At 37.8% G+C, this 27,034-nt stretch overlaps 1 protein-coding gene across 4 annotated transcripts; it reads left to right on the top strand.

The window, feature by feature from the left end:
- The first annotated feature begins 1,310 nt into the window (after positions 1 to 1,310).
- On the top strand, positions 1,311 to 24,531 carry LOC142138566 (cell cycle control protein 50B-like). Of its 4 annotated transcripts, XM_075195332.1 has the most exons (10): positions 1,313 to 1,440; positions 1,612 to 1,707; positions 5,463 to 5,551; positions 7,503 to 7,733; positions 10,169 to 10,273; positions 11,686 to 11,793; positions 14,279 to 14,369; positions 14,456 to 14,599; positions 19,935 to 20,138; positions 23,664 to 24,531. In XM_075195332.1, the coding sequence occupies exons 4-10, from the start codon at positions 7,521 to 7,523 to the stop codon at positions 23,846 to 23,848; spliced, it is 1,050 nt and encodes a 349-aa protein (XP_075051433.1). In that variant the 5' UTR covers positions 1,313 to 1,440; positions 1,612 to 1,707; positions 5,463 to 5,551; positions 7,503 to 7,520; the 3' UTR covers positions 23,849 to 24,531. The 4 variants fall into 4 exon arrangements, with proteins under 4 accessions (XP_075051431.1, XP_075051433.1, XP_075051432.1 ...); XM_075195330.1 differs by lacking the exon at positions 5,463 to 5,551 and having other exon boundaries at positions 1,311 to 1,440; XM_075195331.1 differs by lacking the exon at positions 1,612 to 1,707.
- Positions 24,532 to 27,034: the final 2,503 nt, after the last annotated feature.

The raw sequence follows: 27,034 nt of genomic DNA, 5'->3' as shown, positions 1-27,034 counted from the left end.
CCTGGGGCAGAAATGACATGGCTTCCAGGCAGAACTGTGGTACTGTATCTTTTCTGCACCAGGCTGAGCCCAAGGTAGATCATACAGAACCAGCGCCTGGGCAGGTGCCCCTAAGCTCAGTTTATTCCTAACTGGGTCCAGGAAAAAGTAGAATACTTCACAACAGTGTGCATGGCTGTACTGTATTTAGTACACATTTATGGCCACAGTCCTTACTATACAGTATATATGTATATTACATGAATGAAAATGTGCAGCATGGATATTTATGTTTTTGGATTTACACAGCTGATCTAGTAACCATAGTTGCTTTTGATATTAGCGCCATATCTGCAGTTTGTTTTAGGTAATTTTTGAGGTGTCTTGAGCAGCTTTGAAAACACAGCACACAAAACACAACCAAAAATGTGGTTAAATGTATTTGAAATTGTCTTTTTTAACTGTGAAGAATAAAGTCAAAGACTACATCTACACTGAAGCTTTTTTCCAATGTGAAGGCAACTTTGGAGTGTGAAAGATAATACATAATGTTTCATCATCATACCCACTCCAATTCTCTCCTGCATGCCCAGCAAAATGCCACTGCAAAAGTTTCAGATTCATGCAGTCATAATGACACCTAACATCAAGCTGAATGCATTTAAATTAAATGTAGTGCAATCCTGCAACATCTGTATTTCATATATAGTTATAAATGGCTAAAAACCAAACCGCGACAGCCTTCTTTAAGCCTACCAAACCCAAGTAGACCTATACGTCACATTTATCTTCACTGATTGTGCAATTCCTACAATGGTTTAAAGTGCCAAAGCTAACATTGCATACCACCCAGCATTTAACTTTGGAAAAATAAGCCTGTTCCCAATCTACCCAAATCCCGCCCTGAGCTTCCAAACTTCAGCCACCTTTACTTTAGGTCACACCCACCTTCAGACAATTTGTGCACATTGGGATTATATGTGAAAAGGCCTGGAGACACAAACTCTTTTTTGAAGCTCAGAAAATAAATCACAAACACAATATATCAATGAGCACATGGTAGTCCATGTTGCAATGTGCACTTTTGTATTGTTTGCTTTTTGTTTTTAAGTAGCAGACTGCTAATACCATAAAAGCTGCTATATATATATATATATATATATATATATATATATATATATATATATATATATATATATATATATATATATATATATATATATATATGTTTTCTAGTGTGTGTTATCACATAAGAATTGTGAGGATCTGGAGTATACCTTGTTAAATTCACTTCATGTGTTGCTGGGTGGAGTTAAATGAGTTGCTCATGATAGAAACGTGTCTGAATAAGTATGAACAGAGGTAAGACAATAGTGGTAGTGGGATAACTGGTTTATCTACATCGCCACATAGGAGTGACTTAACAAGAATTCTAGGATCCTGTCTCCGTGTGTCTCTGTGGTAAGTAGTATGTTTTTATATTTTACAAAAATTGTCTTTATAGAGACTTATGGGTATGTTTTTTTAAATGAATAGACATATGAGTTAGTGCTGTCTTGTTATTGGTACTGTATAATTTTAGATTTAATACTATTAATAGAAACTTGAATGCACTTTTCTGCCTTCCCTAAGGCTTATAAGAGTGCGAGATCCAGGATTAGCAAATGTTCTCCTAATTTCTGAACATGGTGGGCGACACAGAAAAATATGGGTGAAATAACAAATCTGGTGAGTTGATTTAAATGTGACTGGATGTTGTTAGTTAATGTTAACAGAGAAAAATAGAGAAAAAGTAATATAACAAAATGAAATGGATTGAAGTTTACTGTACTATATGACTACATTGTTTAAGAATGCAATCTATGCTTCAGAAACTCCTATATATGTTCTAAAGTAGTCTGAGCTTACCATACGAAAATGGATTAAGACAATTTGCAATACAATAAATCCACTTTAGAATACAAGACTCATTTTGTCAGGATGTCTGTTTACATTTCACTCATATTTCCTGTATTCGGAGCATAACAAATAACATAATTTCTGCATAAGGGATTTTGTGCAAATAATGAATAGAAATATGGATCAGTTATTTCCATGGTTGGTGTTACCGTCATTTATGACCACTTAGTTTTCCAAATAAGTTTCTTGCTGTTTTTTTGAGACTTCAAGCATTTTTTTAAAAATATTTTTTTTAACCTTCTTCTCACTTACATGTAGTTCTACAAAATTTCCTAAAGCTATATTTGTGATCATAGTAGCAATTACTTTTTTTTTTTTTTTTTTTAAAATAAGTATGCACTTTAGGTTTATTTGTTGTTTTTGTATATTAGAATGCACGTGTTGTCCACAAAATGGGTGTATCCACTGTGTATTGGTGTCAGGTGTAATATAAATACCATGTGATTAATCTGTTTGCATTTATCGTTCTTCTACGTCAAGAAAAGTATACACTATTTGGTAGTTGTTGTATGGGTGCAACTGCATTTGAAATGAAAGACATAGACTCCTCCCATTTGTCTTTCCAGGAATTTAGTTATTAAAAAAAAAAAATAGATACCGAAGGACACAGGGCAGGATTCTATACAGCTGATTCTTAGTGTCAAATGCAGCATCTGTATAAATGACAAGTACATTTTATTTTATAAGTGGGCTATGTTGTTATTGCTTTATGCTTCAATAAGTGTCAAATCATTAGTGCAAGTTTTTCTGGGCAAAAAAATTACACATGGACAGCTGTTAGAGGTGGCTGTAGTTTAAATCAACTTTGTGCCCTGCCTCCCACATTTTCACCTTCTTACAAATATAAGATTAAAGTTTATGATGGCTGGGGGACATTACAAAGTGGTACTGAGGAGTGTTATTACACCAAGGACTGGGTTGTTTAGAATCTAATACCATCTTCATCTGTTGGATGTAATGAGTTCAACTTCCATTACTATTGCCATGTCCGTTCCTCCTTTGGTGACATCAGCTACAGTCGCACATGGGTCCATAGAGAAGTCCTGCTCTGTTTCTAGCAGGGAGTAAGATACTACAGTAAAACACCAGGTTATTCAGAGCTACTACAGTTAATCACAAGTGCCCATACTCCCTGCAACATGAAAGCAAGAGCCTACTCCAGTGTTGGCTAACCTGGGACACTCCAGGTGTTGTGAAACTACAAGTCCCAGCATACCCTTCCAGCAATAAGCTGCTATATATTGGCAAAGCATGCTGGGACTTGTAGTTTCACAACATCTGGAGTGTCACAGGTTAGCCAACACTGGCCATATATATATATATATATATATATATATATATATATATCAGGGCCGGACTGGCCATCGGGCACTTCTGGCAAATGCTGGAAGGGTCGATGGCTAGTTGGGCCGGTCCAGTGGGGCAGGATGTCCGTCCGAGCAGCGCAGCTCACTGCGCGCTGCTCGGCGGACAGTGTCAATGCGATGTGCGCCCATGTGATTTTAATCACATGGGACGGCACCTCTCACATGATGCGCGTCCCATGTGATTACTGGCTGCACATCACATTGACACTGTCCGTCGAGCAGCGAGGTGACAAGGTAAGTGTGTCTCTGACTTGGGGAGGGGGCTGGCTGTTACTGTCACTATGTCACTGACTTGGGGAGGGGGCTGTCTGTTACTGTCACTATGTCACTGACTTCGGGAGGGGGCTGACTGTTACTGTCACTATGTCTCTGACTTGGGGGGGGGCTGGCTGTCACTATGTCTCTCACTGGTGGGGGGCTGGCTGTGTCTCTCACTGGGAGGGGGGTGTGTCTGGCTGGCAATTGTGTGTGTACCAGTACATTGTGTGGAGTCTGGACCTATGTATGTGTATATGTGTGTGTGTGTATATATATATATATATATATATATATATATATATATATATATATATATATATATATATATATTTAGTGTGTGTGGGGCCATGTATATATTTAGTGTGTGTGGGGCCATGTATATATTTAGTGTGTGTGGGGCCATGTATATATTTAGTGTGTGTGGGGCCATGTATATATTTAGTGTGTGTGGGGCCATGTATATATTTAGTGTGTGTGGGGCCATGTATATATTTAGTGTGTGTGGGGCCATGTATATATTTAGTGTGTGTGGGGCCATGTATACATTTAGTGTGTGTGGGGCCATGTATATATTAGTGTGTGTGGGGCCATGTATATATTAGTGTGTGTGGGGCCATGTATATATTAGTGTGTGTGTGCCGTATTTTAATATTATATGTGAGGGAAGGGAGGATCTTAATATAGTATGGGAGGTAGGCTATTTAATGGTGGAGTGTAGGTGGGGGCTAACTATTTAAGATGAGGTGAAGGAATCTTTAATTTCATGCTCGGGTGTTTTAGGGCTATCAATTGAATATGGTGCTGATTTTGGAGTGGAGGGCTATTTATTAAATGTGAATATGAATTATTTATTGCTGGCGATGGTTGTGGAAAATGGCTATATTTATTAAACTTTAATACTATTTAATTTATTGCTTAGACCAGTGGTTTCCAAATTTTTGCAGTTCGCGGCACCCTTAGAGTCTCCATAATTTTTTCAAGGCACCCCTCCAAAATAATTACTGAGCAGTCCTGTTTTAGAAGTAGTTGGGTCAAAAAAATGTAATAAGTATAAGTCAGGACAGAAATACTTATTTAGTTGTATGCAAATATGCACCCTCTGCGTCCAGGCACGCTGTCCCCCTCTGCGTCCAGGCGCCCTGTCCCCCTCTGCGTCCAGGCGCCCTGTCCCCCTCTGCGTCCAGGCGCCCTGTCCCCCTCTGCGTCCAGGCGCCCTGTCCCCCTCTGCGTCCAGGCGCCCTGTCCCCCTCTGCGTCCAGGCGCCCTGTCCCCCTCTGCGTCCAGGCGCCCTGTCCCCCTCTGCGTCCAGGCGCCCTGTCCCCCTCTGCGTCCAGGCGCCCTGTCCCCCTCTGCGTCCAGGCGCCCTGTCCCCCTCTGCGTCCAGGCGCCCTGTCCCCCTCCTCTAGCCTGCCGCCTGCCGTCCTGTTCCCCTCCTCTAGCCTGCCGCCTGCCACACTCCCTCTCACTCTGCCGCGAGCCAGCCAGAAAAAATAGAAACAAAAAAAACAACTTACCAATCCGCGCGGCGCCTGGACCCTGCATCCTCCTCTCTCACGCAGCTTGTCACTGAATGTCGAGCTGCGTGAGAGAGGAGGATGCTGGGTCCCGACGCCCCGCGGATTGGTAAGTTGTTTTTTTGGTTTCTATTTTTTCTGGCTTGCTCGCGGCACCCCTGGGAGCCGCGGCGCACACTTTGGGAACCGCCGGCTTAGACTATCTGCAGGGAGGGAAATATGTTTTGAGTATATGGGTATATTGTTAATTTAATGTTGGGGCTGGTTGAAGGGAAATAGGTATACTTATTAAATGTGAATATTATTATTGTGGGGACTGGAGGGAGGCCTAATTATAAAACGTGAGTTGGAGTTTTCTAAATCTCATGTACCCCATTTTTTTCAGAATTGGGCATCCAATATTCCAGGATAAAGACAAGAGAGAACTGAGCTAAAGAAACCAGCTGCTACAAGCGGTGAAAGTGACCAAGACAGGTAAGAGAGAGCAGGACAGTCTGGCAACTGTCCTGAATCTGGTGGGGCCGTCCTGAATTTGGGTGACTGTCTCACTTAGTCTGGATTTGGTTTGACTGCAAGGACAGTTGGGAGGTATGTCCCACTTCACAACGTACTGCTTGTGAAGGCAGAGCTGTGTGCTTCTAACAGTAGTGCACACAGTATTGCCTGTGTATTTGTCTAAAATGATAACCATGTTACATAATAGGGGCCCTGCTGTCTTAAATACCCTGGGTCCCCTGAGCCTTAATGCAGCATGTTAGGGGAAGGGAACTGATAGCTGCTCTCAGTTCCCGGACAGGACACAGCGTACAGAGGAAGCCGAGGAGCTCCAAGTATCACGAGATTTGGTAATCTCGTGAGACAAAGAGCTTCCCTGCTCACTCTACAGGAAGTTCCCACCCTTATGGATGTCAGCAGCACCAGAAGCATCCCCAGTGGGTTGGGGATGGCGTGATGTGGTTGGGAGGGTGTGATAAATGTAATGTTTTATTATAATATATGTATCAATGCCACATGTTGGCCACACCCAAAACACAATGTGGTCACGTCCTTTTCGGTTTCTTTTGTGCTGGGACTGAGGTGGGCCTGTGTACTTTAAATGCCAGGGCTGATTTTTAGTCCCAGTCCGACCCATATATATATATATATATATATATATATATATATATATATATATATATATATATATATATATATATATAATTTCTTTGTGCAGAGACAAGATGACTTAAGACTTGTTTGAATACATTGTCGGGACTCCTCTTATAATCTTAATTTAATCATTTGAATATATAAACCCTACCATGAGTTATCATTCATGTGCTCTATTTGCTTATTGAGAACAATGTATATATTTTACCTGCCCCTCCCTGTGTATTACCATAGAGAAAACACAACCTATTTTACTTTGTTTATGTATCTCCCTCTTATTTGCCTATATAGTATCTAGACTAATAAGCACCCAAAATAATGCGTTTGATTGTTTATGAAGCAAGTAAACTATGTCACAGGTATCCTGTCTGTCTTCCCTACTATGATAATTATATATTCGGTACACTCCAGAAAAAAAACACCTTACTTCACTTGGTGGCATTCATATATTCAGTATTAAGGCAGCTCTTGTCTCTATGCCTGTGTGTGAGAGGCTGGAGACCAATAAAAAATGTTGTGCTCTCTGGGTAATTTTCCTGGTCCTTTTTACTCATGCTCATCTGATAAGACAGTCAAGATGATTGTCCAAACTGTACCCATGGACGAGTATCCAAATTCTAACTTTCTTTAAATTTAAAGGACTTATTCACTAAATTTGGTAATATTTATTTAGCATTTTAATAGAATGTCATGCCTCACTTCATGATTTTTGTCAATTTGGTATTCATAGTTTTTCAGAATTTAACCCCCCCTCCCCCCCAAAAAAAAATTGGGCAATGAAATATGGAAATTTATGATGTGTTATGTTCCTGAACCAGTTCAGTGTGTTCAGAAAATAATCCCAAAATTCCCCACTGCTTTGGATTTAAAATTGTTATAAAAATAGATGTCAGAGTATTTACATAGTTTTTCGGCTAATATTACACTGTGAAAATGTTAGTCCATATTATTATGGTAGCAGCCTGTCATATAAAACTGTGATTATAGTTATCCATACAATGGATAATATAACCATTTCTAATATTGTTGCTTGCGTTTTACTAATTTTAATATTAAGGGTGGATTTCCATTGTTATGTCATTAAGTAATACTTGAATTCTTCCTAAGAAGCCACTGGACTTTTGAAAACTGAACTAGTCAATGAAGAAATATGTAGCCAAATTTTGATAGACCAAGGTGACATTTACTGTTCTTGAATGCTGAATCCACAATTCCTTTTATGTTTAACATTTTTCAATGTTTGTGTCAATAGTGATTTTTTTTTTTTTTATTAAAGATATTTGTGTGGGGAAAAATGAAATCTGCTTCCAGAGACTTTACAAACAAACATGAGCCTCTCCCAACTCAGAGACCTGACAACACTGCATTCACTCAGCAGAGACTTCCCGCTTGGCAGCCTCTACTCTCCGCTAGCATTATCTTGCCATTTTTCTTCCTTGTAGGATTATCATTTATAGCAATTGGCATTGGATTATATTATTCATCAAACAACATCAAAGAAGCTGAGGTAAGAGTTTCATATAGCAGTGGTGCCGAAAAGGGATGTAACTAGACATTTGTTTTCCCCATAGCAAAGGGACTCCATGTACTGCCCATTGATAGAAAAGCTCATATATATACCTAGAGCATTGTCAGGGAAGGTGGTCCCCATAACTGCTGCACTGCCTGCACATATGGTAGTTAAGCCCTTGGTTTCAAACTTATTTTTTGTTGCAGTCTACTTGCCTGAAGTTCTCTTTTGTGATATGTAAACAAATTATAAAAATATATGAAAAAACAAAATTAACATTAGCTATTAAAATAACTCATGTCATCCTCACTACATATATTTTTAAAGTGGGTCTGATATGTTCAGGATTTTCAAAATATCTATATTTGTTCAAATGTAACCTAATATTTGTATTTCACCTACCTTACCAATGACCTCAATGTGACCATGAGTCACACACTGTCTTCCCAATAAAACTGACTGCTTGCTTTACCTTTTTATGTGCTCGCTGCCCTGAGATATGCAAGATTTCAGAGCAGAATGGGACCAACCAAACTGACTGGTCTCAGTACAGACAGCTAATTTAAATAGAACACTGAAAAAAAAAAGTAAATCGCTCAATGGTCATTTCCTCTATCAACTCTGTTAGAGTTTGCTTTGAACTTGCACAACCCTTGGTCTGCTTGAAATCTGTACCGCTGAGGGTCCCAATACATTGTTAGGAAATTCCTTATATATGGAGTCTGTTTCACAGATTGAGAGAATTGCATACTGATTACCGCATCTGTAGACTGTGTAAGTGCTTGTTTGCCATTAAATAGAAATGAAATTAATTATTTTTGGCTGTAACATGGAACTAAGAAGGTATTATGCACGTTTATTAGGTTAAAAAAACAAACTTGTGTTAGACACACTTGTTACCGCGCTCTTAACCTCAGTTAATGCAGTAATTGGAAGATAAGTAGGCAAAAAAAGGAAGCAATCCATGGTATACTTGATGTGTAATGTTGAAAAGTATGTAAGAGGTCACACACTGCAGTCTTCTGCCATTTACCATTTTACCCCCAAGTACCTCATACACAAACACATTGTTACTACACACTGAATCTGGCCACACAGAGGACTGTTACATAGCTTGGTCTGGTGCCATGCAGCAAGAGTACTTTCTAATGAGATCCAGACATTCAGCACTTTGCTCAAGCACTTGGTTCACATTGGGGCTGATACCTGACTTTGCGTGCACTCATTTGCCTACCAAATTTGAAACCTAATTGGAAATTATTTGATTGAATTCAATCTTATTCTCAGACATACCAATTGTTTTGTGACCACTTCATGCAAATCTTGCAGTGTTTGTCTAACTTAGGCTAGATACACACTACTGTTTTCAGCCGATTATTGGGCCAATGAGATGATAAAGGACTGATTGCTCTGATATCACAGTCGTGTGTACCCTGGAACGACTTATCGTTCTAAAGCACATAAAATCGTTGATTGAGATTTTTAAACTGACTTGAAAATCTCATTCGATGATGGAACAATGTCGTTTAAATTCTGCAGTGTGCATACACACTGCAGAATTGGAACGACAATTTGGCTATGAAGCAGCAGGGGTGAATCACCTGCCACAGGAGGAGCTGGTATCCGGGGTTCCATTGTTATCTATTTCCCTGTGTGTGTGGGGGATCACCACCTCCCATCCTGCAGATGCAGCTGTTACATCTGTCTTGACCTCTGAACTCACTTCCAAGATGCAACTGCCTTCAGGCCTTTCCTTCTGGTCTACCGTTCTGTCTGTAGGAGTCTACTGGAATAACATATTGCCATGGAGCTGAAGGTGTTTAGTCTGGGCTTCAGTGGAGTTCCATGCTATTGCTGTTCGTGTTATTGAAATCTTTACGCACATATGCAAGCCACCTCCTCATCTGTAAGTGACTGCGGGAAACCCATCCAGCAGGGATATATCTTATCTAGAACTTCTAATCAAGCAATAGGAGGACACCATGAACCCATTATACACATGTGGATTTAGAGAGTTGGGGGCTGCAGGGAGAGGTGGAGTCAGGAGGCATCGGGGCACAGAGAGAGGCTAGAGGCTGGATGGGTGACAGTGGCAGGTGTTATGAACTTTTCAGCCAATTGTTACGACAGATGAAGAGCACAGATCTAAAGGTAATCGTGTATAGTGTGTACACATGAATCGGCATGCTGATCAGGATTATTTTTTTTTGGCCTGTCGTTGGTAAATCGTTGATCTTCGGAATTTCCTGTAGTGTGTACCTACCATTAGGTTGTATGTATTGGTTGCAATTAACTAAAATTTTACCAATGGATGATCTATAGACGCATTATCAAAGCAGTGCATGCATTCACATCAACTGGTGGTGGCAGGAGAAGCAAGGAGTGCTCTACATAGATCTTTATTATGATGTTGTTATCTGTTTTCTTTTTAGTTTGATTATACAGGTTATCGAGCAGGTGATTATTGCGATCTATGTGCTAATGCTTCAAAATCTTGCAACTGCAACATCTCTTTTAATATAACAGAATTCTTTCAGGTAAGTTCCATACTTTTGAATCCATTTTATATGTAGGGTAGTTGTTTGTATTGCAAACCAAGATAATGGAAGGTGTAATGTATTGTAATCCTGTATTATATTTCAATGAATAGCTAATTTATTCATTAAATACTGTACTATTTTTCAAACTTCACAGCTTGGTGTCTATAGCTTTTTTTTTTTTTTTTTTAAAGTTACTGTTCTAAATTTATGTCCATCACCCTGTGCAAATTCAGTTCCTCATGGTTAAAGAAGATTTCTTTATTTGATCAGTTTTTATTAGATGTACATATTCACACTTAAAAATTAATAACCCAAGACAACTGGAATTAAGCTATAATTTACCTAAAGCAATTAATCATTTGATTTACCTTACAAACTTTAGAATGCTGTACATTATAACAGTATATAAGTACACATTTGTAAACCACTTACACTACTCATGTAAAAAAAAAAATCTTTACTCTTTTTGGTGAAATTCCGTGTAACACGGTCTTCTACTAGCGGTATATTTTGGCGCATGAAAATGACATTGCATGCCACAAGCTATTTTAGTGACTGAGCTGCAAAATAAAAAAATGGGATATCCAGCAACTCTGAAATTAAGGACTCTATTTGTGCCAAAGTATTATAGTATGTTCAAACTTTGTACATAAAACAAAGGTTACCTAAAGCTTTTGGGGGTATATTTACTAAACTGCGGATTTGAAAAAGTGGATTCTAGCTGTCATTTTGTAGGATGTACTCAATAAATGCCAGAATCGGATTGGTTGCTATAGGCAACATCTCCACTTTTTTCAAACTCGCAGTTTAGTAAATATACCCCTTGGTGTTACAAAAAGGGTTGCAGCTGTGATTGGGACCTGAGCTCCAGTGGGCTGGCATCAAACTCTATGGCAGAGGACCCATGGCTGGAGCAGTGTCTTCAATACTCCAGCAATGCCATTTTAATTCTAGTCTAGTTTTACCCATCGCTGGGGTTTTCAATATACTCAGTTTTTCTAAGGACAAATGTAAGAATAATGTGGCTGTTATATAACTACAAGTCCCAACATGATTTGCCAGCTGAAGGCATGCTGGGATTTGTATTTCTGTAGCATCTGGCCAGTCAATGGTTGATCAAGTGTGTTAGATATTGTTAAGGGAAGGAGAGGTACTGATAGGATGTGAAGGGGTCCTGCCTTAGTTTCTGCACAATGGCGCAGGGGACTTTTGTCATGCCACAACATTAAACTAAGATAAAGCTTGTGTATATGATTTTATAGTATCAAGTACAGAAACACTGTCTGCTGTTTGTTGCCTAACATAACATTTCATGCTTCATCAAGAGTGTGATGGTAACTTTGAGTAACTTTGTTCCAAAATAGAATGAAGTCATTATCTCATCAGTTTTGTTTTTAATTCTATTCTAGGGTCCTGTTTTTATGTATTATGAACTATCAAATTTCTATCAGAACCACTATCGGTATATGATATCTGTAGATGATAAGCAGTTATTTGGAATCTATGATAGTCTAAAGGTAGGTACTGACTTGCCATACTAGCATCAGTTAGTAGAGAAATCTCATGTATGCAATGGTAGACAGAGGTGATGTCTTTCAGGAGCCTCGCATTTTACAGCGCTGCATATTCTAATGACAAAAATACATTGACTCACAAAGGAGGCCTTGTAACTTGTGCTGTGTCTACAGTACTGCAGTCATGTGGTCAATGCATTGTACCACAATGGTGAAACAGGTTCGTTACTCAATTGTTTGTCTGATCCTATTTGTAATTCTTTATCTTTTAGTTAACTGATGTGATACACATTTGACTTGATAGGTGACAACAAGTTTACTTTGAGATAAAGAATACTTGACAGGAAACACTGATTATTATTTTCACATTGAGTCCTGTAGTATTGCAGTGATGGGGAAGAGGTAAAGCAAGCTGTATCATAGCAGAGAAATAACACCGCCAAAGGCCATTTAACAATAAGAATAATGATAAAAATTCTCCTTACATTTAGTTAAAATTGAGATAAAGAATTGATGTGTGATATTGCTTGTTTTGCAGTTCACACCATCTTGTTTATGATATTATGCACTAATCAGAACAAACCATGGCCCTAAAAGCTAAGCCAGAGTTATGATCAGTAACTAGTTGTTTCTTTTTATGTTTGTATTCACAGCCTAAACACCCCCCCCCCCCCCAAACAAAAACTTAAGGAATAAGTCCACCTTTTGTGGCCTTTAGTTTTATTTCACTTTAACAAAAAAGTGTTAGGCAGGATTTTTTTTATTTACAAATCCACTGTGTCTGTAAAGTTTGTTAGATACAATCTCTAGCAGATGATGTTATCAGGGTCTGAAGTTTTTTTCTGTGGGATGAAGATAGTATGCAGCCCTTTGTGTATGACCAGCCGTACGCTGCTGTGTCATCCGCTGACGTTGCTTTTCTCCCTCTGAAGAGAACAGTGTACAGATACAGGTAATGTTAGATACTTTCTGTTAGAGTGTATCTAACCAACAAACTACTTAAACCGGGATTTATATTTACAAAATTGATCCTTTTGGATCCAGTATGTTTTGTTTAGGTGGACTTAATCTATAAGTCTCTCAATTAAATATACTTTATATGAGTCTCTATGGGTTTTTAGACCCTCTAATAATATTAGGCAAAATAGAGAGCATCCCCTTCAAAGTGTACCACCCCTATATTCTGTCATTATCGACCTCTGTCATTTTACTTCGTAAACTGGAAGTGCAAATAAGTGAGTGTAGAACAATGTGTTCTGATGGTTGATGTGTGTATATATATATATATTTAAAAAAATCTTTGTTGTAAGAAATGTAACCTGTGCCTAGTAGCTGCATGCCTGTAGAGTCCCTGCCTATTTCTCTCCAGCTAGGTCATGGATGCAGGTAACACCCTGCACCATTCACTATCCAGTCAAAGACAAGAGACGTATTATGCCCCATCAAAACTCTGTATGCTAATGTTTTCTGGTGCACCTAAAACTTATTTAGGTTGATTAGTGGATCATTTATTAATAAATATAGAGGCCTTGCTTCTGTGTGCCATTGTTTATAAAGTTCAAAAACATACTTCATGTAGCATCTTACTAAATGCAGCGCTCTGAATAGTTACAAATAGAAACAGTGCTGTTTTGAATGTTCCTTTGTCCAGAAAAGCAAGTTAAAAAAAAATCAAATTACCTGCTATATGCAAAACAGCCTGATGGTAATTATGTTAAGCACTAGCAATTTCTTATTCATTTTGCTTCCAAAGGTATTTTTACGGAAACATTGAGCAGTAGCGCCTTAAACTTCAATAGACAATTGGTGCCATTATTACAAACAAGGTGAAATCTGTAATTAGGCATTTTTAACTATTTCCTTATATTTTACTGTGCCCTGTAGTCTGAGTCTGCTCCCTCATAGTTCATCAACAATCTATTTAATTGGTTTTCATCTAAAAAATATTTATCTTGAGAGATTATATATATATATATATATATATATATATATATATATATATATATATATATATATATATATATATATATATATAGTTAACCCGTGCATGATACTCATGCATTCTAGTCAAATCAAGCTACTTAAGGTGTTAAAAAGGTTCTTGTCATGCATTTAGGCCATGGCCCAGGCCTCAACCACCAACCAGTCCCCACTGTCACTTCTCCTTCAAGAAATATATATATATATAATTTTAAATCTTTATAAACACTTTTAACAATTAACAAATTAAAAACATCTTAGTATACCAAATTTCAGCCCTTTCTGATTTTTTTTTCCCACACACACTAAGAATTTAGTAGGTCAGTGTATAACTCCGCCCAGCAGGTGGCGCTGCAGCTTGGTTTTATTTTTTCCACACACAGACAGACTAACACACGCCACTAGACATTTACATATTAGATATTTTATATATATATATATATATATATATATATATATATATATATATATATATATATATATATAAACAAATCTCTTTTAATTGCAGAATCCTGTCAATGAATGTGTACCGTATAGATTGGATTCCGAACAAAAGCCAATTGCTCCATGTGGTGCTGTTGCTAACAGTATGTTTAATGGTAAGGATTTAGCACTCTTGCTAGGGTGGATTAAAAAAATACAATTTTTCCAGATCAAATTCAACATATTTATTCTATTTCTTTAGATACTTTTTCCATGTATTACGTTGTCAATGGAACGTACGTTGAAGTTCCTTTAAATGGAAAAGGGATATCATGGTGGACTGATTACAACATTAAATTCCGGAATCCAACTAATGAAAATCAGAGCTTAGCTAAAGTCTTCAACGGTAACTTTAAAAGTTTCTAAGACTCAACTTGACTCAATGTGACATCTCACACTGTGTGCCATGGCATTGGCAGATATTCTTAATGATGTTAAAAAAAACAAACAAAACAAAACAGGAAGGAAAATATAAAATGTCTTAATGCTGATAAACACAAGCAGCTGATTTGGAGTTAAGAAGACTGTACCCTTTATATCTGCTGTCTATAAATGGCACGAGTTGCTTGCTACTACCTCCTATCAGAGTTACATAATGAAATATCTGAAATTTTATCACAAGAATTGTCTCCATAATATATGTAGCATTGAGAATGATGCACTTCACTTCCGGGGAAGAAGGAAAAAAAAAATATATATTTTCAAGGATTTACTCTTTTAAAAGATAAACATTCTCCAAAATAAAACTTTTCTAAGTTATGTGTAAGAGGAAGCATAATTGAGATTTGTATATCTATAGTTAAATATTTTGCAGCGTCTTCTCTTCATGTTGGATCGTATCAAATGTTGGAGTCCATGAACAATGTATATTCAAAATATGATGCCAATTGCCCTTAAATTACACCTATTTGCAGCCATTCTGTGGGATGAACCAATATTTGAAAAGCGGCTAGCCAATTTACTACAGACCTGTGGCAATACTGAGGCTGACGTGTTTGCTGTAGATGACAGGTGCACTTTAAAGTATCTGATATGTACTACTGTTTGAGTACCCTTTCTGGGTACGCAATTCAGTGGAAAAGGTTTGCACACAAGGGTTTGAGGGCAAATTAATCACCTATGTATTAATGTAATGTTCTTAACCTTTGCATTTTAATTTTAAAGAATTGCTAGAATACAAATATTTCAGTAGACTGACTCTGTGGTGCAGATATAACAGAACTCTTAGGATGGAAAGTGTCTGTACCAGAAAAATCTGCTATTGCCAGCAAGCAAGACTGGATCTTATAGGACACCATCTCACTGCTGATTACCTTCCACCTCCTCTCCTTCTCTGAATCTACCTTATTTTAATACATGCAATGGCATCCAATCAAATAGCTACTTGAACAGCAGTACCCATGCATGACCTGTCTCCTACAGGGGCATGTCTGTATAAGCATAGTGGCAACTTATTGGATGTCTCAGTATGACAGAATAGGGTTTCAGGAAACTGGAGGAGGTATTCCACAGCAAAGAGGCATCCATTGGTTGCTGTCACTTGCTGGTAAACGCAGCAGCATTTCAAGGTACATTTTGAATCATAAGATACTAGCCACTAGCTAGCCCATTGCGGTAATGACAACTGCCTAAAACCAGTTACCATATTTTTCAAAGTATGTGACTTGCGTTTTGTCCCACAAAATTAGGAACAAACATGGTTTGTTTCTTATGATTCGAATAGAACCTTATGTGTCTCCAAACTTACTGCCTATAAGTTTGGAGACACATAACTTTCATTGAGAAACACAGCTGAAGCGCTCTGAAATATTAATGTTTGATAGAAAATAGTGTTTCCTGCTGAAAGCTGTGTGAAATTAAATAAGCTTTTATGGCAGCTTCTGAGTTTCTTAGTGACCTTAAAATTCTCATTAAAATGAGAGCTACAATTCTCCATTAAAAGAGTTGTCTGTGCTTAAAACAGAAGAAAATAGTGACCAAAATACTGACACACCATAGGTAGCAGAACATCATGAGAAATATATTTTAAAGTCTTAAATGTGTGCTTTTTACTGTATAAAGATATAGTTTATATTAAAAGTTGCTTTTTTGGGTGCTTGTTTTACAATGTATTAGTGTTTATAAGCAATAGTGGGACACCAATCTTAATAGCATAGTCTATTTTGATTTGCTTTTTTAAGATGGTACCTTTTTAAAGCTGCACCTTATTTCTGGGGGGGGGTGGATCATAGCTAGGACTAGATCCACTGTCTAACGTGTGAATATTTATAAAGTCATGGGTAGGGATATAAAAATGTTTCTGCAAATGGGGGGAAAAAGGAAGTAAAGTGGAACTCTCAAAGAGATGATATAAGTTAACAACACCCCTGGAATGCCAGCACAGCAAATTCTGATTCTGAATCTGTTTAGCCAGAGCCATAATCAATAAGTTAGAGGATGGTAGTGTAAAATTGGGAGGAGGTTGAATAAGTTTATCGCAAGCTTTAAGAGAGTCGCTGATGCTAGTTAAGGGAATGGCTGCTAAGGAGCTAGTTTTGGAGTTCAACCAAAGCAAATCGATCAGAGAGAAAGACTGAGAAGAATGCATTTCCATGTCAACCCAAAGAGAGGCATTCTTCCCTTCTTTTTTCTGTAGCAAGTTACTATCCTGCCATGTGTTAATAAACCTACATGGCATAGTGTCATCAGTAAATATGGGCACCTTACATCTGGTCCATCTACAAGGTCATTAATAAAAGATTAAAAAAAGACAGGCCCAAGTATTGGGTACGTTATACTGACTACCACAAACCCGATACCACTTACCTCGACAAAAATTATCCGATCATGATTTGCAAGAATTCCGATGAGATAACATGCTGCCACCTGTAAATGATGTCACTTTTAAAGCCGATTAGTATTTGTGGTCTTAAAGGGATCATTTAAGAAGGTGCCGACTCTGTCATTTAAAACCCTTACTAAAACACATTGTTGACCCGGCGCCTCCTTAAATTATCTCTTTAAGACCAGAAATAATACTGTCTGGTTTAAAAGTTATGTCATTTACAGATGGCGGCATGTTATCTCACCGGAATTCTTGCAAATCACTTTAATAAACGTTCCGCTTTACAAGTGTGTAGGAAAACAGACGGTCGGGTAATGTTTGTCTGGGTAAGTGGCATTGGATAAGTGGCAGTCGGTGTATTGACTACTACTGCAAGTACTGATCCTTGTGGTGCATCACTAATAACTGTGTTACTTTTATTATTATCCTTTTATCTTCTACCAGTTCTCTACCCTTAAAAATAGAAAGGTCCCTGGAATTTAGAGACACAACAAAATAAATTGTACAAGCACGGCATATAAGCCGCTGTACAGGGGAGGCTGCAAAACCTCCACTAATAAGTAAACTGCAAAAAAACAATAAACCACTAGAGCGCTAACTAAACTACTCTGTGCAAAAAATATGTTAAAGTCTCTCACAAATCACTATAATGTCTAAATTAATGGTGCATAAAGCTATATGAAGTATATCGGTGGTCAAAGTGGTAGTATGTTGATAGTTTTACAATGAAAGCGGTAGGAGAAGTGGCGGTATAGTTAAAATACAGATAATCAGCACAGCTCTGTTCAGACATATCTAGTCTGAGTAAAAGCTACATAGATCACTAACAAGTTATACTCCAGAGGTATTGCTGCAGTTTCGCTAAAGTGGCAATACAATATATAAAAGCAAAAAAATATTTTATATAAATCGCCTAGAAAAAAATAACTATACATAGGAATGGATCTTCTGTTAAATAGAATAAAGTCCTGAAAGACACCCAGAAAACATAGATGATTTCCTTCAATAGACATGGTAGATGTATAATGATGTTAAATATACATATAGAATACGTAACATATGCAAAAATAATATTGTGGTAATATAACCCTCCCCTAGTTATGAAGGTAGTTTCTATATAGATATATAGATGGATATATGTAATATGCAGAATATACACTATATGGACAAAGTATTCAGACGCTTGACCATTACACCAACATGGACTGTAATGATATTGTATTCAAATACATATAATTTAATATGGAGTTGGACCCCCTTTTACAGTGATAACAGCTTCCACTCTTCTTGGAAGGCTTTCCACAAGATGGTGAGTGTTTCTGTGGGAATTTGTGCCCATTAATTCTGTAGATTATTTATGAGATCAGGCACTGATTTTGGTCGAGAATGCCTGGCTCGCAGTCTCCGTTCCAGTTCATCCCAAAGGTGTTCGATGGGGTTGAGGTCAGGGCTCTGGGCGGGCCAGTCAAGTTCTTCCACACCACCGAACTCCTAAACGATGTCTTGTAGGCCTTGCTTTTTGCACTGGGGCACAGTCATGTTAGAATAGAAAAGGGCCTTCGGCAAACTGTTGCCACAAAGTTGGAAGTATAGCATTGTCCATTGCCTTGATATGAAACATTAAGATTGCTCTTCACTGGAGATAAGGGGCCTAGCCCAATCCCTGAAAAACAGCCCCATACCATGAACCCTCCTCCACCAAACTTCACAGTTGGCTTAATGCAGTCAGGCAGGTAACGTTCTCCCAGCATCCGCCAAACCCAGACTTGCCCATCTGACTACCAAACAGAGAAGCGTGACTCATCACTCCATAGAACACGCTTCCACAGTCCAGTGTCTGTGTGCTTTACACCACTCTATCCGACGTTTGGCATTGGTCTTGGTGATGTGAAGTTTACATGCAGCTGCTTGGCCATGGAAACCCATTCCATTTTGCTCCTGCAGCACAGTTTATGTACTTATGTTAATGCCAGTGGAGGTTCGGAAATCAGCAGAGCGTTGGCGAATTTTAGGCACCGTGTGCCTTGGCAGTCGTTGACCCTGCTTTGTGATTTCCTGTGGTCTTCCACTTTGTGGCTGAGTTGCTGCTGTTCCTAAATGCTTCCACTTTCTAATAATATAACTTACGGTTGACCGTGGAATATTCTGTAGGGATGAAATTTCATGAACAGTCTTATTGGCATCCTATCACAGTACCATGGTTGAAGTCACTGAGTTATTCATTTTGTATCACTAATGTTTGTAAATGGAGACTGCATGCCTAGATGCTTGATTTTATACACCTCCAACAACGGGTCTGATTAAAACCTCTCCACTCAATAGTTAATAGGTGTGGCCAAATACTTTTGTCCATATAGTGTATCAAACCCTCAGTCTGAATATCTTCTTTGCCAATAGATGAATAATACATTCAGGGAGGTAGTTGAAGCCACATAAATCCCCACTCAACCCACTAAATGGACCACATGATACAATAAACCCCCAGGGCAGACCGAAGAAATGGTATTGAAAGGCTAAACCTATTGATAATAGGACCTTCTAATCATGGCTAATATCTCAAAAAACAGCTTTTGAGGGTGACTGACTCTAATAGCATATATCTTAATAATCCGCTGACCTGCATTCATACCCTTGTGGAAAGTTGTCATATTACTTACAACACTACCATTGTCTTGGTGGTGTGATGACAAAAAGGTATTGCATCGATAATATGGACATAATTTTTATTTAATCATGGCTTGTGCTGCAAAATGTTTGTCACCCCCCCCTTCCTCCTCCCAAATATGGTAATCCTAAGCACATTTATATTAGTTTATCCATACCAGACTTGCTAAATATTATCTTTTTATGTCATCAGGAACAGCAAAGCCTCCGAACTGGAACACTACAGCATACAACCTATCAAGTGACCCATATAATACAGGGTTCATAAATGAAGACTTCATTGTATGGATGAGAGCAGCGGCATTGCCCACCTTTCGGAAATTATATCGCAGAATTGAAAGTGGAAATTTCACAGCAGGTCTACCTCCCGGCGAGTACCAACTAAGAATTGAGTACAGTATCCTTTCACAAACATGTAACAACACATATGTTTTATATTTAAAACCAGAAATCTTTGACATCAATTGCACCATCAACATGCTCTGAAAGTGAGTTCAAGTAGTAGATTATTCAAACCTTGTAAAAAGTAAAAGTGGAGGTGTTGCCCATAGCAATCAAACGCCTCCACTTTTCCTTTTTAACAAGGTTTTGAGAAATCAATCCCCAAGTGTCTTTCCAAGCTCTGTCCAATGCAATCTTCAAGATCTGCACAAAATGACACCCCTATTGTAACCTGCCAAATTCTGTCAGAAATATTAGCAAGAGTAATGCCTGCTGAGCCAACCATATATGTTTTATACATGCCACTGATTTTAGACTTAGTTAGGGACCCATAGGTTGGTCCCACAGCATTGCCCATTATACTGTATATACATCCTCAGCAGAGGCAGAACTAGTGAGCTGAGGGCCCCTAGTACAGGGAGAAGGTAACTGGGGCCCTAAACGCTCTGCATCTGTCATGCAGCGGGCCCCATTATCTCCATGGGCCCTGCACCTGCCGCACCAATGTTAGTTCTGCCACTAACCCTCAGTCTCTAGTATATATATACGAGAAAACAAAAGCTGCAATGCATGGAGATGTTCCCTCCACTCCTATTATTGCACAGAGGGCCCCCCCCATTAATGCAGTGATTGCACCATTATTATGTAATTACTATCGTCCCCGTAGATATAACTTCACCCAAGTTGACAGTGTTCATGTTGGCAGAAAGGGGAAAACTTACATCTAATCCATTTAAAAATGTTTATTGGAGCATAGATATGTACTGGACCACACCTAAACTGTTATCATAACCTTTCCTCTACATTACTTCGGCTGTCAAAGGCTGACTGTAAGAAAGCCACTTGTTTATTGGCCTATTTGTGTACATAGTACTGACTGAGCAAGATGGTTTGGGAATGGAATGGGAAGATTATAGCAATCTGGGTAGAGCCTTTCATTCTTCACATGCAGTCATTGAATCAGTCACAGAACTCTTATAGGTTGACTGCAAATGGAAACTCTTGATAATCAGTCGATTAGTAGTGAGTCCCTCCTGAATTTATCCTATGACTGCAATAAAGGACCGGTTTGGTTAAGAAACAGGAAAGGATTAATAATAATAATAATAATAATAAGCAGAGGTAAAGTGTGAATCCCTCATTGCTGTGACCTGAGAGAGCAGAGCATTTTTACTATATTTATAGTATTTTTATCTATATACAGGGCTCGTCTCGTGTGTGGTGTTTTTTTTTGTTTTGTTTTTTTTAAATCTAGGATACAGCCTAATAATTTAGGAGCCAAAAATGTTTAATATGGTATCGGCTATTAAATAGCTGATACAGACATCCCTCTTACAGACATTACACCCCCTTAGCCATTCTCTATTCCCACCTCAATCCTCCTCTTCATCTCGCTTTTGTATCTCCCCCTCAAGTCCATTATATGTTCCATCTGACTCCTCATTTCCCCACTTGTCTGCATCATCATTGCCCACTTAATTGGCTTCTCCATCCCATGTACCCTTCATCACTATCACCATCTTGTCCCTATTATCATTGTAACCAGGGGCAGAACAGTGTATTGCAGAGTTCCATAGCAAAATTGGGTAGAGGCTTGGTGATGCTGAACTAAACTCTTCATTATTCATCCCTCCCTTATTAACCTGTCATCCTAACATTAACTCCTACTATTACCACCTGCCCCTCAATCACAACCACATTGCTCCTCTACATTAAATCCTCTCTGAGTATTTCGTGCCACCACAGAATCTGAGCCCAATTAATCAAGAGAAAAACTGATCTGTGATCAGTTTTCATTCTGTTAAAGTTTTAAATTTGGCTCTCCAGTATACTGGGCCATGTGACTGGGTGGATTGGCAAAGAATTGTGTGGATCTGGGACTGGGTTTTTGTCCAGATTTTGCCTGGATAAATGTAGTGGCCCTATGCCTTTTAAAGAACTAACTGTTTTGTAAATCTGATTTAAATCCAGCATTATATCTATCCTTTGACTGGCACATGAGTGACAAATGGAGGTACAGAACTAGCACTCCACTAAACATTGCAAATATTGTACCCAATAGTGTCTATTGCCACAAGTAGTGAAACACTATTTGTCACTATGTATCTATATTAAAATCTGTGTTAACCCCAATGCAGGAATCACCCACAGTAGAAAGAATCCAAAGGACTCTTAAAGGGCTTAAATTCACCAACCAGTGATCAGATACAAGCAGAGTATTATATGGTATTCGCCAGTATGGGACAGCCAATGTTTTCAGTATGTCTGCAATACGTGGCGCTCTAATTCACTGTCACTTGGGTAATTGATTTTAAAGATAACTGGAGATCAATGATGGTAGAAAATCACTATATTGAAGCTGGGCATAAACCATATTTTGCAATACACTTTTGTTGAAAGTTTTGCAATGTGTTACTAATTAAAGTATGCCAAAAGGAACTCCAAAGATGGATGATTCTTATAACTGACCTTATCAATTTACTCGTCCATTGTGTTTCACTACTTGAAGCCACATTGCTGTCTTTGATAGAAATGTTTATACTTTGACCTCCCAGCTCTGTAATATGAGTGTGTGAGAACTTTCACCTAACAGAAGGGAGTGCAATATTTTTGGGAAGAAATCTAAAACTTCCTTTCTTCTGTCTGCAAATTGTTAACTTTGACTTTTGGTGTTTGACATTTAGGGCTAGATTTACTAAACTGCTGGTTTGAAAAGTGGGGATGATGCCTATAGTAACCAATCAGATTCTAGCTGTCATTTTGTAGAATGTACTAAATAAATGAAAGATAAAATACGATTGGTTGCTATAGGCAATATCCCCACTTTTTCAAACCCGCAGTTTAGTAAATATACCGTTTAGAATTGGGATCACTTCAGGTGGATCTGATTTTTACTGCATTTAAATTAAAGCTGAAATGCATTTGTGTACTTTATACAAAAGTAGTCTGTATTTTCCCTGCATACAAAAAAAAAGTGCTACTATTTCTATTTAATACCAATTATTATGTTTGGAAAATAGTGTGCTCAAATTCTCTGAACAAGTCCAGGTGTTTGTATGAACAGACATTCATTTTAAGCTTTTAATGTGTATTGTTAAAGCCTGTTAAAAGTGGTGTCACTCTCTGATATTCACACAATATTCTAGTTGAATAGACCTGTTTTGTCTTATGTCAATTTCAAAGTTGCAAAGTATTAACAATATATAATAACAATGAAGTTTCATGGGAACAGTCATTAATAGTAGATAGTACATTATGCTGTAAAGAAGAGCTTTAACACATGTAATTGAACATGTTTTTAGCTGTATGAGCCCTAGCAGGTGCAAATATGTTAGTGTTAATGTATCAGTGTATTTATTTATTTCTTTAACTATGTTAGTATTGTATTTTGTTTGCACAAAATATTTTTGTAATACGTTATTCTGAATTGTTGATAGAGAAGTCATTATTAGATGAGAAACCTTTAACTGTTGTTCAACAGATTATCCAGTCTTAAGTTTTGATGGAAGAAAGAAAATTGTATTCAGCAGCGTGTCTTGGATGGGAGGAAAAAACCCGTTTCTGGGAATAGCATATCTTGTGTTTGGTTCTTTGTGTACTTTTTTTGGCATAATAATGCTAATTGTATTTATAAAGTACCAAGGTAAAAATGATGATGAAATCTAGCATTACATAAAGAGACCATTAATTTTACATTAACTATTTGTTTACATGCGGTTTAACATAAAAACCTATATCTATGCAACTATAACATAAATGACATGCCTTTAAATTACAGGTTCTCCATATGTTCTTATTCATTGCTTACAATCATTTTTGCAAGATTTGTTGGGTCAGACATCAAATATTGATTGCACTAAACATATTCCTCTGGAATTAAAAGTTAAACACATTCAATCATTAACTTGCTGTAAATACAACTTGATGGTGTTCTTTCAAGTATAATACATTTTACAAAGATTGCTTTTTTGTTTAAAATAATGTTTACAATTATTTTTTTTTTATAAGAAGTGTCGTGCGATTTTTTTTTTTTTTTTTATTTTTTTTTTTTAAGAATGCTGTGATTTTCTGTTTAGTAGACCATGCCATTCTAAAGTGAGAATATGCACTGTCAGCCTAACATTAAATTGAATGGAGAACACTGGCTACCTCCTGGTTGCATCTATCATGGAAGGGTTTCTATTCCATATATTGTGTGTTTGTGTGTGTGTACAGAAATGAGTAATCTTCAAGGATAGGATTAAACATTTTTAATTTTATATATGAGTATATTTCTTGACTTTAAAGATTGTAAGTATGTATACAGATTTTTTTTTATAGTTAGCAAAATAAAATCTATGGTTATTAAATGTTTTCTATGTTTCATTATGTTATAAAAAAATAAGAATCTAAATGAACAGCTATTTAGCAAATCTCCAAGATGGCTCTCTGCATTAGTGCTCTATCAGGCACAGTGTCCAAGCTAAGCTGTCTGTACATTGCTTAAATCTGGAGGGGTGCAAGCAGTTTCAACTAGGTCTTAAACTTTGCATTCAAAGCACACATTCTTTAAGCCATTTTTCCTGGTAGGTAAAGTTGACCATTTGGCCCTAAGCAGTAATCAAGATATGGGCCTCCACTGTCAAGTGACGCCTCTATTTGAAATTAATATACATGAAAAGCTTAGTATTATTGAGATGAAAACTATACATCAAATAACTGGAGTGCTTATTAACTAAATGAGTCCATATAGTTTTTTTTTCACTTCTCTGAGGCAGGTTGCCATGTTAGTAGATATTTATTTGTCTATCTAAAGAGACCTAGTGATGGACAGCTTGGCAGATTTGCTATGCAAAAATACAATGTGTCGATTGGTTGATTTGCACACTGGGGCAGAGCCAGTGATGGCCCAACAATTCAAATACATGCAGAATCAGCTAGCTGTCTGTCATACACCAGATAAAGTACAGTGTTCTAGAGATGTGGTAGGAGTTACTGCTGTCTGTTGCAAAATGGGGAAGTAAAATTTTACTTTAGAGAAGTGCTGCAGCTGAAAGAACAATCCTTTTTATGCTTTTTTGTTTTTTATCAATTTATTTTTATTTCAAGATGGAAAATAACATGTCCAGCATGTACAGTTTATAGATGGATTCCAAAAATAAAGACGACAACTTGACACTTTTCAGTATAGCAATATTCAATGAGTCATCTCTTACTTTGTACATTTTAAGTACTATAATGGAAAGGAGAGATTGGGGGGGGGGTCAAGTGTAAATATTAATTGGGAGGAAAGATATGAAGGGAATAAACCAGAGAGATAGAGTATTATGTGTGTGGTGAAGAATATACTGTCAAGGATTAGGTCAATTGAAGCAATTGAATTGGAACATGCAATATTCCAGAGATCAAAGCTAAATTTATGAGGTTCCTGTGAACTCTGAATTGTGGGTAAACCAAGGATCCCAAATTTTATTAAATGTCTTATTTACCATGTAGAAAACTGGTAATATGTTCCATTGCTATTCTAAGCGATGATCTATTTTTAACTGCAATCATGGGAGGTGGCAAGGACTGCTTCTAACATTTCACTATCATGCTCTTGGCTGCTTGAATAACATGGAACATGGAGTTTGTTAGAGTTTTTACTATGAGTAGTATTCTGTGAATCCAACAGGACTGTAGATGAAGTCAAGGGAACTCTAGTTTGTAATATTTAATAGTTTCTGGATCTCTGATGAAACTATATGAATCTTATGGCATTTCTATTATATATGATGAAAATCTCCCCTTTGGGCACATCTTCTCCAACCAACACAATCGATATGCAGATTGAAAAAATCGAAAGTGTATTTTAACCGATACCAGGTACCACCTTGTACAGGATTTGGAAGCATTTTCTTTAATTAGTAATGCTTTAACTATTCTTTGTCTAAATTTCAGCCATGAGTCCTCTGCCAGTAGAGATCCTAAATCTCTTTCCCAGTCTACTTCCTGTTTAGCCAATGGATCTAATTGAAAGGAGTGGAGCAGACTATAAGGAACAGATATGGAACCCTTTCTTGTTGGGGTGTTGTAACACGTTGCTTCAAATGTAGGGAGAAGTCTAAACAGCTGGTCCCTCTGCAAGGTTTGAAGGAAAGAGTGCACTTAAAAGTATTCAAATAATTTTGGTTCAGGAAATATTGTATTCTCGGATAAAGATTCTAATGTGCGTTATAGAGTATACCACAAAATCAATGCTGTCCTATGAATTGGTTGCATTTTTTTCCCACTAGTTGGAGTGAATACCTGAAAAGCCAAGAGAAAAATTTGGATTATCCCATGTAGGATTCAAAGGGGATGGGTAATATATGGAACTCAATATGTATACCAGTGGTTCTCAAACTTTTGCAGTTCGCGGCACCCTTAGAGTCTCCAAATATTTTCAAGGCACCCCTCCTAAATAATTACTGAGCAGTCCTGTTTTAGAAGTAGTTGGGTCAAAAAATTGTAATAAGTAGTTAGGTCACGACAGAAATACTTATTTAGTTGTATGCAAAAATGCCCCTCTGCATCCAGGCACACTTCCCTCTGTCACGCTGTTCCCCTCACTCTGCCCTCTGTCCCCCTCACTCTGCCCCGCGCCAGCCATAGAAAAAAAAGAAAGAAAACAGAAATTTACCAATCCGCGCGGCGCCGGGACCCAGCAGCCTCCTCTCTCCCGCAGCTGTCACTGACGTCGATATTCACTGACAGCCGCGACGCACACTATGGGAACCGCCGATGTATACAATAGAAGAGGGTTCACACTCACTAAAAACATACAAATAAAACAAATGTATACATACATTCAGCGCCAATTCCATTGGGATTTAGATGTTTATATTCGATTCA

This window comes from Mixophyes fleayi, chromosome 2 (assembly GCF_038048845.1).
Source record: "Mixophyes fleayi isolate aMixFle1 chromosome 2, aMixFle1.hap1, whole genome shotgun sequence".
NCBI classification, from domain to species: domain Eukaryota; kingdom Metazoa; phylum Chordata; class Amphibia; order Anura; family Limnodynastidae; genus Mixophyes; species Mixophyes fleayi.
Note: the sequence above shows the minus strand (reverse complement) of the source record. Positions and strands in the feature narration are given on the sequence as shown.

Coding starts and splice junctions, on each gene's coding strand:
- LOC142138566 (XM_075195330.1), top strand. CDS start 1,687: ATGGGTGAAATAACAAATCTG. Junction 10,274..11,685: donor ATATAACAGAATTCTTTCAG/GTAAGTTCCATA, acceptor ATTCTATTCTAG/GGTCCTGTTTTTATGTATTA. Junction 11,794..14,278: donor GAATCTATGATAGTCTAAAG/GTAGGTACTGAC, acceptor TTTTAATTGCAG/AATCCTGTCAATGAATGTGT.